Source organism: Phocoena phocoena, chromosome 20 (assembly GCF_963924675.1).
Source record: "Phocoena phocoena chromosome 20, mPhoPho1.1, whole genome shotgun sequence".
Lineage (NCBI taxonomy): Eukaryota > Metazoa > Chordata > Mammalia > Artiodactyla > Phocoenidae > Phocoena > Phocoena phocoena.
This window is the reverse complement of record NC_089238.1, coordinates 5327022-5345189: the sequence shown is the minus strand read 5'-3', so window position 1 is coordinate 5345189 and position 18168 is coordinate 5327022. Positions and strand designations below refer to the sequence as shown.

The 18168-nt window shown below is 47.4% G+C and overlaps 1 protein-coding gene and 1 pseudogene across 1 annotated transcript in view; one reads left to right on the top strand and one right to left on the bottom strand.

Moving 5' to 3' along the window:
• Positions 1 to 7594, top strand: part of PPP2R1A (protein phosphatase 2 scaffold subunit Aalpha) — a 32889-nt gene extending 25295 nt beyond the window's left edge. The window contains exons 10-15 of the mRNA XM_065898927.1: positions 2579 to 2752; positions 3087 to 3147; positions 3867 to 4021; positions 4923 to 5065; positions 6897 to 6988; positions 7144 to 7594. Coding sequence (XP_065754999.1) covers positions 2579 to 2752; positions 3087 to 3147; positions 3867 to 4021; positions 4923 to 5065; positions 6897 to 6988; positions 7144 to 7160 — 642 coding nt within the window. The 3' untranslated portion in view covers positions 7161 to 7594. The remainder of the gene's footprint in view (positions 1 to 2578; positions 2753 to 3086; positions 3148 to 3866; positions 4022 to 4922; positions 5066 to 6896; positions 6989 to 7143) is intronic.
• Positions 1 to 18168, bottom strand: part of LOC136140962 (zinc finger protein 850-like) — a 397037-nt pseudogene that overhangs the window by 324398 nt on the left and 54471 nt on the right.

Genomic DNA, 18168 nt, shown 5'->3' with positions numbered 1-18168 from the left:
GAGACGTGTCGAAGGGAGATGCAAGTGCCGCAGCCGAAGAGGTGCAGGGAGACCAGTCCGGAGGCTGCTGCTGGAGTCTGGGAGGGGGGTGCGGCTGGTTTGGAGAGGTAGGAGGGCCAGAGGTAGGGAGGGGCCGTGCCGGGGCCTGGGGGCTCGCAGGGCCCCTGCTGTTTGCCTTGGTGAGGACTGGGCAGATGGTGATACCACAGGCTGGTGTGGGACCCGTTAGTGTAACTTCTGTGTTCGCAGAGGCCTCGCCCTGACATACATGCACATGCACACGAACGTGCGTACACCACACACACACACACACACACACACAGGGCACACGTATGCGGTGCACTAGGAAGTTGGAGGGAACATTGTAGCAGTTCATTTCTTCACATAGGAGTCCCCTGCTGTGCACACCCCTCTGCCAGTTATGACCGTTGAGGCTTTTATAATCATTGGATATAATATCCTTTTAAGAAAAGATAAGTAAACTGAAAATTAAATCATTTATGTTATTTATGTAAACAGTGTTTCATGAACATATGCAGCAGCTATATCTAGTGGAAGAGTCAAAGGAATGTAACAGAAAAAGAGTGAAACTAACAAGTTGATGAGCCCTGGGACATTCCTTCCCTCTTCCTGTCTCCCTGAGTATCCTTGGCTTTAGGAAGAAACACATTAATGCAGTGAAGGGGAGGGGGAAGTTGTGTTGGCTGTGAGAGTCGTCTTCAGTTCTTAGACTAGGTAGTTGGAAATTGGCTGTCTTTCATTCCTAAAGGGGACTCTATTATTTTTGAAAAGCAGGACTTAGGTGCTTTTCTCAAAGGATTTGTTGGAGAGGCCTTTTGGGCAATCTCACTTTGGAGCCAGCAGCTGAGGCTGTCTTGTCTTTTCAGCGGCTGCCATTGCTCTTCTTCATTGCTTGCTGGGTCTTAGTCCCCATGGCCACCCTTGCCTGAACAGCCTTCGGAACTCAGAAGAGCTGTTATACTCATGGTCACTGTTGATTACAGTGAAAGGATACAGATTAGTATCAGCAAAGGAAGAAGGTGCATGAGACCAGGCGCCAGTTTCCAGTTATCCTCTCCCAGTGGAGTTATACGTAGTGCGTTTAATTCTCCCAGCACCAACGTGTGACAGCAATGAGGAGACTGCCAGCTAGGGAAGCTCGCCGAGCCTTGGTTTCCAGGGTTTTTGTTGGGGTTTGGTCACGTAGGCATGGAATGGAGCTGTTCGTGTGGCTGACCTTAGGTTACTCTGTCTCCAGCCCCTGTAGAGGTCAAGTTGATGCCACATGGCCCAAGGTCCTCACCATAAATCACATTATTAGCATACTCTATCTGGCATGGCCCAAGGCCAAGGTAAACAAAGACCCTTTTATCAGGTTGGATATTCCAGGCGCTTAGAGATCATCTCCCAGGAGCTGGTCAAGGGCCAGTCCTTTGGAATGGGCCAAGTTTGAGCAGCCCAGACCTGCCCAGTTAGCCCTTTACTGCGCACTTGCTCGTTTGGTTCACGGATTCATTTCAGGGCTTGCTTCCTTACCCCGCAGCTCCCAGAGGGAGATGTAGAAAAAATTAACTGTGGTGTCTGCCATCCAGGAATGTATGATGTTGGACAAGGAATTAATTGTGTTTATGTGCCTTTTTTTAAAAGTTGCTTCAAAGGTTTTTAGAAGCAGATGGGGGCACAGATTTCCCTGCTATCCTAAGGTAGGCGTTCTTATGAACCTGTCATAAGTCAAAATGGTGTAGAGCAAAGAAGCAGTTTTTTTCTCTCGTAAAAGCAAAAACCCTCTTTGGGTTTCTTTTGGTTAGCAAAAGCAGGCACCAGTGTAGGTCTCTCATAAACTCCAAGTGGTGTAAAGCGAACTTTCGAAAAGTGGGGGATACCTGCATATGTGCACATTTTGTAAGTCAGAGCTCATAATATTGGTAGTCACCTAGTGGTTCAAAAATATTTCTTTATTCCTTCGTTTTTTTCTTTCAGCTGATGTATTGAGCACCTACTATGGTCCAGAAACTCTGCTGGGTACTGGAGACTTAAGGATATATGAGACGTGCTCCTTACAGAGCTCAAAGACTAGCAGAAAGAGTAAAAGTAACAGGAATGATAAAAGTAATAAACTCCCACATGCCAAGCCCTTTGTGGGTCAGGCAGTTCAGTAGCCTCAACCACCCTTTGGGATTAGATGGACGTTTCTGTGTCACACATTGATATCCAGAAATGTTAAGTCCCTTGCCAAAGGGCTCCCAGCTAGCAACCGGCAGAGCTGGGATTATTATCTTGTCTGTTTTTCCCAGGGTACCATGTTTTTGCACTGTGATTCCTGCAAATTCTTCAAAAGGGCTAAACATTTTTTGTGCTTCTGTGATGAGATTTGAAAAGCTGTCCCATTTAATAATCCATGTTGCTTGCTTTGTGTGCTTTTAACATGTCCCCAGGGCCGGGAGCTGGGCTTGGGCAGTGGTAGTCTGCCCTGCAGAGATGTTTATTATACGAGGTTGGTGTGGTTGAGCTCTTTTCGCCCTGCCCTGGGTTCTGTGTGCATTGGCCTTCTCTCAGAACCCTTCTATCCTCTCCTCAGTGCCCGGAGGTGCGGCTGAACATCATCTCCAACCTGGACTGCGTAAACGAGGTGATCGGCATCCGGCAGCTGTCCCAGTCCCTGCTTCCCGCCATTGTGGAGCTGGCTGAGGATGCCAAGTGGCGAGTGCGGCTGGCCATCATTGAGTACATGCCTCTGCTGGCTGGACAGCTGGTGAGTGCGGAGGCCTGGTGCCAGGCACGCTGCCCTGGGAGAGGTGCACGGTGGAGTCTAGTCACAGTGTAGTGTGTCCCGGGCTGTGCCGGTGGACCTGGGGGCCGTGAGGGCTCAATGGAAGGTGTGAGGACTGTCCGGGGAGTCGGAGGAAGGTACACAGGAAATAGGGCCTTTATAAGATGGATAGAATTAAATGAGAGAGAGGAGAGAAAAAAAGCCCCTCAGGTGAAGCTGAGCAGTGTCCCCGCTGCTTGGGGTGGGTGTGGTTTCCCTTAGGATTGCTGGAAACTACCCAGTCTCCTGTGATCCCTTACTTCCTTGTCTTCTGCAGGGGGTGGAGTTCTTTGATGAGAAACTCAACTCCTTGTGCATGGCCTGGCTTGTAGATCATGGTGAGTACTTCTGGTATCTCTGGGAGGAGATTGGGGCTCCAGGAGGGATGCAGGGGTGGATTGTCTGGGGCAGGTGGGGGGAGTGGGGGAGGCTAGAGTCACTCTCCCATGCTGTCAGATGCTCACGTGGACCAGCTCCTTGCTTTTTGGAGTCCCAGAGAAGCGCAGGGGTCGGAGGCGGACATAACAGGTCACCCAGGGGCTGCCTGCTACAGTTGAGAGAGTCCTAGGGCCACCAAGCAGACAGCCTGGGTTTGAATCCCACCTCCTGGCTGTCGAAGCTTAAGCAAGTCACTTACCATCTTTCAGCCCATGCTCATTCTGTGAAACATGGGACTTCTCATCCCAGCCTTTCAAGGCCATTGTGAGAACTGCTCATTGTTTTCACTAAGAGTGGCAAAAATAAAAGTTAACATTTTTCTGTAACGGGCAGGCTCCATTCCATGTACTAAGTACTAAATCACTTGCTCGGGCAAATCACTTCTCAGAGCCTCGGTGTGCCTGTCTGTATCTTGGAGCTCTTGAGGAGGTACTGCGTGGAAAGAAAACCCCACATTTAGCACACAGCAAGCCCTTTCTTTCTCTTGGAGTTTATTGGTTCGTATGTGGCCTGGTACCTAGGGCTGCTCGGTAGGCAGTAGTGAGTGGGACTGTGACTCCCCACCCGAGTCAGTCCTTCACCTCTGAATCACCGCCCCCTGTCCCTCATCCTTCTGCAGTCTATGCCATCCGCGAGGCGGCCACCAGCAACCTGAAGAAACTGGTGGAGAAGTTTGGGAAGGAGTGGGCCCACGCTACTATCATCCCCAAGGTCTTGGCCATGTCTGGGGACCCCAACTACCTGCACCGCATGACTACGCTCTTCTGCATCAACGTGAGCACGACCGCCTGCCTCCGGCCTGTCCCTGGGGGTGGGGAGCGCCTGAGCACGACCACCTGACCACCTGCCTCCGGCCTGTCCCGGGGGGTGGGGGAGCGCCTGGGAGAGGAGGAGTGGCAGAGGGTCCGCACGGGAGAAACCTGGCTTGGGGGTGGGCAAGTGATGGGATCTGGGGTTGCAGGGGTGAGTCCTTGGGGAACTGCAGGCCAGAGGTTGGGGCTCCCCAGTCAGAGTCACAGGGCCTCTGGGGGTGGGGACCTGGCGTTGTGGGAGGCCCAGGACTAGGGAGACTTGGCCTCTCGGAACAGTGATTACCAGACCTTTCTGAGCACCCTCTCCTTCCCCACAAAATCTGTATATATCTATTTATGATATAATAGTTAAATGTGTAGTTCATAGAATCAGACCTGCTTTTTAATTCTAGCTCTGCCATATATTAGCTCGATTTAATCACTTAAATATTTAAGCCATACACATAACTAGACATTAAAGGACAGGATTTCAAAACTAACATAACTAAGTGTTCTGATAATTTCTTCCCATGCCTCACTTTGGAGACCACTGTACTAAGAAAGGGATCCCAGGGGTCAGGAATCAAGTCCCATCCCAAGAGGATGAAGGGAAGTCTGAGGGTGGGGAGACAGGATGGGACAATGTGGGCTGGGAGTTTGCAGGGCAGGGAGACAGTGGTGTTAGGAGGGTGTTAGGGGAAATGGGAGGTTCCAGAGAATAAACTACCCTCAGGGTGGGCGAATCTGGGCTCAGAGCTCCCCCTGTTGCTCAGCTTCACCCTCTGGCCTGACAATCACCAGAGTGGCCTTGGTCAGAAAGGGAGAGAAATGGGAGTTAGCCATGAACTTCGGGTAGTCACCCTCTGCTACTCACTGACCTCCAGGTGCTGTCTGAGGTCTGCGGGCAGGACATCACCACCAAGCACATGCTGCCCACAGTGCTGCGTATGGCTGGGGACCCCGTCGCCAATGTCCGCTTCAACGTGGCCAAGTCCCTACAGAAGATAGGGCCCATCCTGGACAACAGGTGAGGCCTGGACACTCCTTCACACACCAGTAGCGCTGGTTTTGGGCATCTTAATCTTTGACTTTTGAAGGTAGAGCTTAGGGTTTGAGGCCCAGCACTGCTGTTTGCTTGCTCTGTGACCTCGAGGTCTTAGTTTCTTCAAATGTAGAATGAGAATTCACGTGACCTGCCTCACATGGTGGGAGGGGGTGGGAAGGTGGCAGTTCTGTATAATAGCAACAGATCATTAGGAAGTAAAATTAACAAGTTTGTGTGTAATTTACAATTGCACCAAAACCATCAAATACCAAGTAATAAATTTAATGAAAGATGTATAATACCTCTAGTGAAAACTATGAAATGTTGCTTTGGGAAATTAAAGGAGACGTACATAATGTTCATGGATGGGATGGTTCCCCAGACTCATAAGTTTAGTATAATCTCAGTTAATCTCAGCAGGTCCTTTCTTGAAAAATTGACAAGTAGATTCTGGAATTAACATGAAAATGCAAAGATCTGGAATAAGCAAGTTGATCCTAAAGAATAACAGAGTTGGAAGACTTATCCTACCAGATACCAAGACTTAACTACGATGCCACAGTAATTAAAAAGTGAGGTGTTGGCACAATAATATTCAAATAGCTCAATGGCACAGAATTGAGGGCACAGAAACAGACCCTCGTGTGTACCAGTTCAGTGGGGGAAATGGATCGCTATGTCAGAATGACTAAACTGAAAAAGCTCAGTGGCGCAAGTGTTGGTGAAGAACACTCTGGTGTTGGTAGACGGCTGGAACTCTCATATCTTGCCGGTGGGGCTGTAAATAATAAATGGGCCTAATCATTGAAAATTGGTAGTTGAGTGAAGCTAATTAGACGTACACCCCATGAGCTGGCGTGTTCTCTCCCGGCTATATCCTCTCCCGGGTGTATATCCGAGAGAAAGGAGTGCCTGTTTCTAACAAAAGAACGTTCATGGTAGCTTTATTCATATTAGCCACGAAGTGGAAACAGCGCAAGTGCCCATCGACAGTATAGTGGATAAGTTGTGGTTTATTCATATGGTAGGAGACTGTATTTAGCAATAAAAAGACTCCTTCCTGCTGTGTGCAGCAACCTAGGTGACTCTCAGAGACTCACCTGCATGAGAAACCAGGCCCAAGAAAACCTATCCTGGGATTCCATTCATATCAACTTCAAAAATGGATAAAGGGGCATGTAGGTGATGGAAATGAGAATAGTGGTTATGTTGGGGGGGAGGGGGAGCTCTGTCAACTGGAAGGGGACATGTGATACCTGCACCTCTGACTTCTGTCTCTGTCCACGACATAGCTTCATACCTTTAGTTTCTCTCTGAAGTCCACCTTCGTTTCCCCAAACAACTGAGTGTCGGTGCAGATGCATTTCCCTGGGCCCCTTACCTCCCTGGGCTCCTGTAGGGCCAAGTCCCTCCATTTTGGCACTTGCCTCTTCTGTTTCTCATCATCAGTTTGGTCTGTGCCTTCCTCCCAGCCCAAGCTCCACGTGGGTGAGAATCAAGAGGGTTGGATTTTCCACTGTGTTCACACCTAATACGCAGTAGGCCTCAATAAGTATGTTAAATGAATGGAAGGTACCGACTGCCAAGGCTCAGAGACTTGTGGGTTCTGGATTCCACTTTTCCACACTGTCTGACCTCCCTGTACCTCTTCTGGGCCCCAGAGGCCTCTGTCCTGGTTTGTCAGACTTCCAGCCTTCAAAGTAACTGTTTCTCTGGCCCCTGAGACTCTTAATTCAGTTGTGTGTCTGTTTGTGTACACCTTGTGCCCCCGGCCCCACCTGGCTGACCCCTTGCCCTCCTCTTCTCTTCCCAGCACACTGCAGAGCGAAGTCAAGCCCATCCTAGAGAAGCTGACCCAGGACCAGGACGTGGACGTCAAGTACTTTGCCCAGGAGGCTCTGACTGGTAAGGCATTGAGAGCTCCGAGACCCCGGCAGCAAGGTGGTCTGCAAGGATGGCGCTAGGCCTGGGAGCAGCCGCTCCAGGCGGGGAGACGCAGGAGCAGCTGTGGGCAGAGGGCTAGCTGCTGTTCTGACTCCCAACTGTTCCTGTTCCCCCAGTTCTGTCTCTTGCCTGATGCTGGAAGAGGAGCCAACGCCGGCCTCTGGTGTCCACCCTCCCCCCCCAGTCCCTCCCTCAGGGAGACATTGGGGGGCCTTTGGCTGTCACTCCCTGTGCATGGTCTGACCCCAGGCCCCTCCCCCAGCACGGATTCTCCCCTCCCCAGCCCGGGAATCCGACTTCTCACCATCCACCTCCCGAGGGGCTGAGGGGAGCACAAGGTGGGACAGGGCAGAGACCTTGGGAGGAAGGGGCCACTGCCGCCCACGCTCGGGGAGAGATGTGAGCATCCCAGGTCACTGGCTTCTGCTGCTGTAATGGGGACCCCCTCCGCCATCTACTTCTCCACCTCCCTTCCTTCCCCTCAGTGGTTTTCTTTGTGTCAACTGTGTCGTTTTTATTTTATTCCTTTCTTTTCCCTTTTCACAGAGAAATAAAGGTCTAGAAATAGCTGGTCCTCTGGTCTTAGTCGCTAGCATGGGGAAGAGGGCACCACCTCAGCGCCGCAGTCTCGCCCTTCTCTCTGGGGAGGACATAATTACTGGGCTCGTACACCCCTGTGTCTTGCGAGTGAGGAGGGCTCTCTGGGAGGCTGATGGGAGTGCAGCTGGCCCACTGGGTAGCGGGTCCACGAGGTGTCTCTGGCCAGCACAGTCCCGAGGTACAGTTCAGTTTCACAGACGTTGGCTGAGTGTGTGGTGGTTAAGAGCAGGTTCCTTGGAGCCAGACTGCTTGCATCCAAATCCCAGTTCCTTCACTTAATAGCTGTGTGGCCTTGAGTAGGTTGCCCAGTGTTTCTGAACTCAGATTACAAGAGTGTGTAAAATGGGGATAACAGTAGAACCAGATTGAGGGGCCGGGTGTGAAGATCGGTGAGTTAATGCACATAAGGTGGGTACTGACTCGGGCATGAGAGGAGTCGGTCAGGGGAGCTGTAACTTGCTGGAGAACCCCCTGTGGTTGGAGGTCCCAGGATAGTCAAGGCTGTGACAGGGAGCAGGCCGGGGACTGTGGCTAGACAGAACCAATTATCCCACAACATCTATCCACCTGTTTCTTTACTAAGATAGACACCCTGATTTTTAGCTGGGCACATGACTGCCTGGATTCAAGGCAGTTTCCCAGGGTCTCTTGAAATTCGGTGTGGCATTGCGACTAAGTTCCGGCCAGTCATATGTGAACAAAGTGGTATGTGCAGCTCTTAGGAAGTGTTCCTAAGCAGGGAGGAGATGCGCTCCCCCTCCTTTCCTCCTTCCTGTGCTCTGGAATGTGGAACAGGTGGCCGGAATGGGAGCAGCCATCCCAGGCCAGGAAGTGATCTTAGACATGTAGGCCCAGCGAGGCAGCAGAACAAGATAGGCGGAGCCTGGGTTCCTGATGCTGCCGAGACCCACACAAGTTACCAGCCGCCTGGGAGACTTACACTGTTTGACTGCTTGTTTGGGGTTTCATCACTTGCAGGTCACCCGAGTTCTAACTGATGCAGGGGCCAAAGAGCCCCAGAGAGGAGCAGCAGACGTAGTGGATGGTGGTGCGTGTAAGGTTTCACAGAGGACGTGACACCTGAGTGAAATCTGGCTCCGCAGGGTGGAGGGGAAGTTGGCGATGGGTGGCAAGGTGCTTTCACCAGCTCAGTCCTCATGTTACTGAGTCCCTACTGTTTGTTAGACCAAATCGAACCCTGGGGGGTGAGGGTGAAAGGGACCCTCTTCCTCCTGTTATTAGCTCACCTTCGTTTCCTAAGGGCAGGGCCTGTGGTTTAAACTCAGTCCCCCCACCCCACCCAACCCGAATGTACCTTTCCGGGGTTATAAATATTTGAAGGACTGAACGAGTGAAGAATCCATGAGGTGGGGAGGCAGGCAGTGTAATTATCACTTGCAGCGTGATGCTGAGTGTTCGGGCTTCGTCATCAACCTGCCAGTAATGGCTGGAGGAGCGTTCAAATGAATGGCTGTGCTGTCCCCCTTAACATTTACTGCATGACAGCCCAACGCCCCAAACTTAGTGACTTAAAACAGTGAAATGCGTTATTCCTCCTAACTCTGTGGCCTGGGCTTGGCTCAGTTGGGAGGTCCTTCTGCTCCGTGTGATGTCTACTGGGGCTGCAGTGTTCAAGATGACTTCTTCATTGCCAAAACCCCTGTGGTTGCTTCTGCTTTCCAGGATAAAGCTGCAGCCTTCAGCTTGCTCCAAAATACTCTATATGCCCTGGAGTCAGCCTCATCTCTTTACACTGTTGATGTGTCCGCACGTCAGCAGCGGAGCTAAGATGTCTCTGGACCACACGTGGTAGGACTGTTACATTGGCGGCCTCCAGTGGACCACACTCCAGGGCTCACATCTTGAGTTGTCTCCTCCCACAGTGGCTCTGGGCTTGGCCACGTGATTTGTTTTGGCAGAGGAGTGACAGCATCAGAATTGAAGTGGGGGAGACTTGAGGCTAAGAGATCCAGGAGGATTCTGGTCTAAGTGGGCTGGAGCAGGTGGAGTTGGGGAGCTGGCAGGTAACGAGGGTAACAGGAAGATTCCCAAGGAGACAGATTGGGACTTGGTGGCACCTGCATTAGGGGAGTAAAGGGAAGGTTGCTGTCACCTTGGCACCCAGGATGCAGATCTTCCCAGTCTCGCCACCCACCACTCCCTGGCAAACATTCTTGGCTCCTGCAAACCCACACATGCTTCAGCATCTCCAGCCTTTTGCCTGTAACATGAACCTCTACCTGGAAAGCTTCCCTCCTCCTCCCTCATCAGGGAAACAAGTAATTAGTATGGAGAGTGGGGAAGTGAGACAGAGTTACCCAGGGAGCATGGAGGAGTAGGTAGGGGCCAGATCCCGAGGAGCCTCTAAATAGCAGGGCGCAGGGCTTGAACTTGGCCCTGAGGGACAGGGTCCAGTAAGACTTGGGGAGATCCTTCTGGGGTCAAACAAGGCCAGGAGGCCAGGGAAGAGGCTGGCATGGTGGTCCTGGAGGGTGAGGACCTCAGCTGGGCTGTGGTTGAGGACAGAGAGCAGAGAGATTGAGGAGGTGGACCTGATGCCACTTCTTCTTTTCAAACCCACAAGAAATTACACAAGGAGCAGCCGGAAGGAAGGCCCGCTCTCTCTCCTGTCCTTGGTTCTCATCAGAATATCTGAAGTCTCAGCACATACCTGTCATCAGCCCTCCTGTGTGGAGGAAATCCCCACTCCAGCCACTCCCTTCAGTTCTTCCCTGTCCCCCTGTGTTTCCCAGCAGCTGTGTTTCCCAGATGGGGGAACAGACCCAGAGTGTGTTGGGTGTGTGACGTGGGCCCTTACGGACCGACCAGACCAGAACTCCACAAATCTCCCAGAAGAAAGAAAATGCCTTGATTTCTTCTTGTAGCTTGAGATCCTCTTCAGCCCAGCCAAAGAAGGAAGCTGGCTTGACAAGCTAGACGAGGAGGGACATGGCATGGCTGGCTTAGTAGCACTACAGGAATACAAGTCCTGATGTCTTATTAGCCATGCTGCACGTTGTGGAAATCCTTTTTAATGAGTCGGGGCAAAACCTGATCTGACCTGAGCTGCTCTAGTGACAAAACATGACTTAGACTGTTATGTAGAGTTTTATCCCTTTTCTATGGAATATAAAGCACAACAGAAATGTTCTTGTGTTTTGAATACATGGAATATACTGAATTAGTAATCAAAGAAACTATCCACAAAGAGAAGCCCAGACCCAGATGGCTTTACTGAATTCTACCAAAACATTTAAGTAATTAATACCAGTTCTTCACACACTCTTCCAAAAAATAGAAGGGGAAGAAACACTTCCCTGCTTATTCTGAGGCCAGTATTGCCCTGATACCTAAAACCACACAAAAACACCAAATGAAAGAGATCTACTACACCATTATCTCTTTAAGAACAAAGATGCAAAAATGCTCAAAAATACAACCTGAATTCAGCAACACATTAAAAAAAATTATACACCATGACCAAATGGAATTTATCCCAAGCATTCAAGGTTTAACATCAGAAAAATGAACGTAATACACCATTAGTAGAATAAAACGCAGAACCACATAATCATCTCAGTTGATGCAGAAAAGGCATTTGACAAAATCCAACACCTTTTTGCGATAAAAACACTCAACAAACTAGGAATAGAGGGGAACCTCCTTAACATGATAAAAGACGTTTCCAAAACCCCACAGCTAACATAATACTTAACGGTGAAAGACGGTGCTTTCCACATAAGATCAGGAGCAAGACACTCCTGTCCCTTCTACTCAACATTGTACTGGAAGTTCTAGCCAGAATATTTAGTCAAGAAAAAGCAAAGACTTGCAGATTGGAAAGGAAGAAGTAAAACTGATTGCAGATGACATGATCTTATATATAGAAAATCCTAAGGCGTCCACTAAAAAAAAAAATTGAGCTACTAAACATGTTTAGCAAGATGGCAGGATACAAGATCACAGAAATCATTTGTAGTATTGCAGACAATAATAAGTGTTTGGTGAGGATGTGGAGGTAATTGGAACCCTCACGCACTGCTGGTGAGAATGTAAAATGGTGGACCCACTTTGGAAAACATTACCAAGCACTTCCACTGCTAGGTATATACCCAAGAGAATTGAAAACATGGCCACAGAAGAGCTTGTACACAAATGCTGCTAACAGCATTGTTCACAAGAGCCAAAATGTGGAACCCACTCAAGTGTTTATTAGCTGATGAATGGACAAATGTGGTTTTTCCATGTAATGGATAAAAATGACCGAAGTACTGACATGTGCTACAACATGGGTGAACCTGGGGGGGAAAAAAACATTAACGCTAAGAGAAAGGAGCCAGACACAAGCAGCCATATATTGTGAACTTTCATTTACATGACATGTCCAGATAGGCAGATCTATAGAGACAAAGTAGATAAGTGGCTGAGGTTGAGGGGTCGGGGTAGGGGGTGGTGGGCAATGGAAAGTGACTCCTTATTGAGTATCAGGCTTCTTTTGGGGGTGATGAAACATCCTGGAACTAGTGGAGATGGTTTCACAACTTTGTAAATATACTAAAAGCCATGTAATTGTACACTATAAGAGGGTAAATTTGATGATACGTGAATTACATCTCAATGAAGAACAGTCACCACTAAGCCCTATCTGGCTACCCCGGTGTAGGTAAGTAGGTTTGTAAGAATAAAACAATTTTCTTCTGTCCTCTCCACGAAGTTATTTATACTCCAGTTGGCCCTCTGCACCCTCGGGTTGAAAATATTTGGGGGGAAAAAAATTCCAGAAAGTTTCAAACGCCAAAACTTGAACTCGCTGTATGCTGGCAAGTATTTACATAGCGTTTACATTGCAGTAGGTATTATAAGTAATCTAGAGATGATTTAAAGTATATAAGAGGGTGTGTGTCGGTTATGTGCAATTACTACGGCATTTTATTTATTTTTTTGCGGTACGCGGGCCTCATTGTTGTGGCCTCTCCCGTTGCGGAGCACAGGCTCTGGACGTGCAGGCTCAGCATCCATGATTCAGTGACCCAGCCATTCTGCGCATGTGGGATCTTCCCGGACCGGGGCACGAACCCGCGTCCCTTGCATCGGCAGGCGGACTCTCAGCCACTGCGCCACCGGGGAAGCCCTACTACAGCATTTTATATAAGGGGCTTGAGCATACATGGATTTTGGTATCCATGGGGGGTTCTGGGGTTAACCCACATATACCAAGGGATGACTTCTTTTCAGGTGCTGTTTAGAAGAGGCCTTTCCTAATATTTGCTATCGATTTCTATCTTCTTTGCAGTATAGTTAGAGAATATGTTTGATATTTTTAAAATCCTTTGATAACAGCTGAGACTTAACTTACGGGGGCCCAGTGTATGGTCAAGTGTTGTAACTCTCTTTGTGTCATTGAGTAGAGTCAGCAGATGTGAGCAACATTCTACAAGGTCCAAAAGACCAAGTTTATTTGTGGTAGGCAGATCTACTATTCATTTCTAAATTTAGCTTTTAACAAATTAATACTAAGAAAATTGCTAAACTCCCACTTTAATTGTAGAATTGCCTGCTCTGTTCTGTAAATTCCTGCTTTATGTATTTTGAAGCCATGTTTATAGAGGCATTTTAAAATGAAGACTATATTTTGGTGAATTCAGTCTTTTATCATTATGAGATTACTTCTTTATATCGAGCAGGACCTTTTCATGTCAAGTCTTAATTCTTTGATACTAATATAGATCCATCAGCTTTCTTTTGATTAGTATTTGCACGGTATGCTTTTCCCATCCTTTTGTTTTCAAACTTTCTGCAGCCTTAGGTTATATATATAGCGATCGTAAATGGCATATTTTTAGAAAATCCAGTCTGATGATCTTTGTTAACTGATACTTAGTTCCAATTATATTTAATGTACTTAACTATTTGCGCCTAAGTCTGCCACTTCCCTTTATGCTTTCTATTTCTTCTACTCTTCTGTTTTTCTTTTTCTCATTGCCTCTCTGTGGATTGACTTAGGATTTGTTTTACCAGTTCTTTTCTCCTCTCTTCCTGGTTCGGAATCCACAGACTCTGTTTTTATTCTTTTAGGGGTTCCCCTAGAACAGTGTTTCCCCACCTGAGTGCTGTTGATATTTTCAGCCTGATGATTTCTTGTAGGGGCTGTGCTGTAGTAAATTTATCGGCATCCCCAGCTTCCACTAGTTAGCAGTAACACCTCCCACCTCCTCCATGGCCAGAAATGTCTCCAACGTGGCATTTATGCACTAGGAGGCAAAATCCCTCCCAGCTGAGACCGCTGCCCTAGAAATTAGCACACACATAACCAACATATCAAAGTCTAACAATCAAAACCTTTATCCTCCTCGTGTTAATACAAGAACCTTAGAATCTTTTTTAAAAAAATAAATTTTTATTTTACTTTTGGCTGAGTTGGGTCTTCGTTGCTGCACGTGGGCTTTCTCTAGTTGTGGCGAGTGGGGGCTACTCTGTTGTGGAGCACAGGCTCTAGGTGCGTGGGCTTCATTAGTTGTGGCACGTGGGCTCAGTAGTTGTGGCTTGCAGGCTCAGTAGTTGTGGCGCACGGGCTTAGTTGCTCCACGGCATGTGGGATCTTCCCGGACCAGGGCTCAAACCTGTGTCCCCTGCATTGGCAGGTGGATTCTTAACCACTGTTCCACCAGAGAAGCCCAGAACCTTAGAATCTTGATACTCAGAATGCAGAATGAACAACAGCCTTGGCATCCCCTGGGAACTTGTTAGAAATGCAGAATGTCTAATCACAACCCAGATCTGTTTGATTTTATATTTATGGTATTTCTTTTGTCTTTTATGCTGAAAATCTTAGTTTTTAATTACATTGACATAATCATTTGTTTTATTCACATTGCAGGATATGTATATAATTATATAATACTTATAATTACATTTTAGGATATTTGGAAACATTAAATATAATTATATAAAATATGTAAGTATCATAGAGTATATGTTATATAATTACACATTCCGTATATCAGAAAGGCACATAAAATATTTGTAATAGTTCCAAAATGACTAACAGATTTACTAATAGTCTGCTGAGTATAGCTTAACGTTTCTTTTTTAATTTTTATTTTTTTATTTATTTTAGCTTAACGTTTCTTTATGGCTCTTTTTTTCTTTTTGTTTTGTTTTGAAGAAATTTCCCACTCAATGTGACCTGAGGTCAGTCACACAGCCCTTCTAATCCACCCACTCATTTGTTGAGAAGCGCCTCAGCCATAGAGTACATGGAAAGGTCACTGGCCCTGGGGGCCCATCCTCTGAGTTCTCAAGTCCTATCTTTTCCACCTAGAGGGTGACTTGGCTTTTATGAACTTCAAGTTGGGAGAATGAAATAAAATGATGAATGTGTGATACTAAGTGTATTGTTACGAGCAGCACTCCCAGGCCCCAGGCTTCGCTTGCTCTGTAAGCCGACCCTTTCTGTAAGAGCTGATGTTTGCTGCTCCAAGTCCTTGATCCGGTCAGAGTGAAGAGGCCGGGGTGGAGCCGGAATGAGCTACGAGGCCCTAATTTCTCATCCCCTGCAGGCTTGAATCAGCATTGGTTCATCACTTGTCTCCAGTGGACTCTTCCACAACACCATTCATGAGAACCCCCCACCCCAAAGTAACATTGTCTCCATTTTTGATGACTCCACTTCTTTGGCTGAATTTTATTTATTTATTTATTTAAAACCACCAGCTTCTCCATTCAGCCCTTCAACTGCTTCGACCTAGATGACCTGGAAGTGGATGAGTTTGAGGAGCCAGTTGGTACCTTTGGCTGCTTTAACTTCAATAGTCTGAATTAGAGGTCCTAGCAGAGCCCTAGAATTACTGTGTTCTCATGAGGTCAGCCTGTGGTGCATGAAATGCATGTGTCTCCTCGGAGAATTACCATGGCTGCCCAAGCAGATAAGGGCCACAAGGAGGCGCTTTGTTCTTGATTGCAAACCGTTAACAAGAAGGGCAAGATTCTAAATATTGTCATCAAGTATGGATGGAAGGAAGGCACTGGGATCATCTTCCCAAATGGGTGATGACAGGCCTGAAAACATCTCTCAGACGTCTTTGTGCTTAAAGACAAGTTCCATGCACGTTTCTGCAGGGATGCATCAGTGTGCCTAGAGTTCATCCCTGAGCCACAAGGACATGGGACCTGGATCTGTTTGTGTGTATGGGTGGGTGGTGAAGATGAAGGTGATGGGGGTGTTTTCATTCATTCCCACCAGCCTGGCTGTTCTTTTCCCCCTTCATTCATTTCCTTCTCATTCTATCTCAGCTGCTTTCTCACTCTGCCTCATTTTCACTACGGCAGCATGTGGTTACCTCATGAACACTCCCACCATTGCTGGAGGATTTCTTTACGCTGCAAGGAAGTCATCAAGACAGACATGTAATCTCCGTGGGGAGGGTCTCCTATTTCCCATAGTGCCACTGGGGGCGAGGTGTCAGTGTCAAGTTCATTTCGTTTCCAGATGGAGTAACATCGTAAGACAGACTCTGACATGTTTCTAGGCCTTACCTGCTCTTCCCAGGATCCATATATATACATAAAAAAATCTTCAAATAGATACCTCCACTCAGTACCCTTCCAGAATTACTTCTGTTGGACACTGATTGTATTTTCTAAACTGCAACAACAACAGTGCCACTGATTCTAGGAAAATGTTCCTGTCCCTGAACGTCTTTGGAGTGGTGCTGCCTTGTAAAGGGAGGGAATGGGGAGAACTTGCCCAAGTCAGGGGTCAATTTCTGTGTCCCTAGCTTGGAAGCCATTTCCATCCAGTGGCTGGAGAGAGACTTGAGTGCTGCTCGAAAATATGAAAAGATTTCTTGCCCAAGCCTGCAAATAGCATGTCTTCTTTCCTTTACAGTTTTTTAAGGCCTGTCCTCTGCTCATTCTTCTTCTGGCCAGTGTTCAACAGTAAAATAGCTGGGGCTACTACAGACATACTCACGCGTCATTACCCTTCTCACAGAACTGTTTGCCCAGACTCTAGGTTGAGATATTAAGGGAAGGGCAGTAACCTCTCAACACTTTTCATTTGGTGCAGGGAGCTGAACAAGGCCCACACCAGGGTTCCTAATAGCTCCCCTGCTTCCCCACACTTGGAGCTGGAAGGTCTATTTTTCCTAATACTCTAGAGTATATACACACAGGGTAGGGGAACAGCAGAATGGGAACCACTCTTCATTTTCATTAAGGCTAAACTACAGGGTGGGGGGTAGATTCCAGCTCCTCAGCCTCCATTGGGAAAGGAAGGAGCTCTTGGGGGCAGGGGGCAGCTAGTCACCATGAAGAGTATCAGGGTCACATGTTTCCATCCATCTGAAATCAGAGTCTAGCCAACTCAAACTTCTAGTTTCTGATTTTGTGACATGTGGAGCTACTTTTCTTTTACCTTCCTGGAGGCTGAGTGGGGAAAATCCAGCTCTACCAGGCCTGTAACCCCACTCACCCACAGGTGTGTGATGTTTAAAACATTGAGGGAGAAGGGCTGCTTGAACCAGGTCCTGGGATTGGGTCTTTATTAGATTTTCTCATTTGAACAAGTCCCTGGATTTTTTTCCCAATTTTTAAAATTGTAACAAAAATGCTCATAAAATTTACCATCTTAACCATTGAAAATTATACAGATCAGTGGTATTAAATACATCCATAATGTTGTGCAGCCATCACCACCGTTCAGCTCTGTAACTCATTTCACCTTGTAAAACAAGCTCTATACCGTTAAACAATAACTCCTCATTTCCCCCTTTCCCCGGTCCCTGGAAACCACCACTCATACTTTCTGCCTCCCATGATTTTGACTACTATAAGTATCTCACATAGTGGAATCATACAGTATTTGTCCTTTTGTGACTGGTTTATTTCACTTAGCATAATGCCCTCATTAACCTAAAACAGCCAGTTATTTTACCAGCAAAATGGGTTTATGCAGGAGCTGCAAAGAATTACAATTTGGGACGTGCACCTGTGAGGAAACATGTAAGTCCAGTAAAGCAAAGAAGAGGAAAATTTTATAGAGGAGAAAGGGCAGTTGGGAGGGGCTGTTATAAACAAAAAATCCATTGGCGGAAACTGGGCGTTCAAAGTACAGTGGCTTTTCATTGAGTTGTGACAGTCTCTCATTGGCTGAACTGTTGCTAGGCAATGAGAAAATCTTGCTTCCTCTTGCTGGTGGTAGTAAAGTAGCGTCACTTCCTGCCAGAGATGCAAGGTAACATCTCTTCCTGGAATCTGTATTGAGATCCAGTGTTACGCGTGTGAGAGCTCCCCCTGCTGGTCTCCCGACACCGTCTTGGTGAGGGTTCCCTCTATTAATGTTAACTTCCTCAAGGTTCATGTTGTATTATATCGCAGACTTCCTTTCTTTTAAGACTGAGTAATATTGCATTTTATGTATATACCGCGCTTGTCTGTTCATCTGTTGATGGACAGTTGGGTTGCTTCCATGTTTTAGCTATCAAATATCTCTTTGAGACCCTGCTTTCAATTCTTTTGTATAGGTACCCAGAAGTGGAATT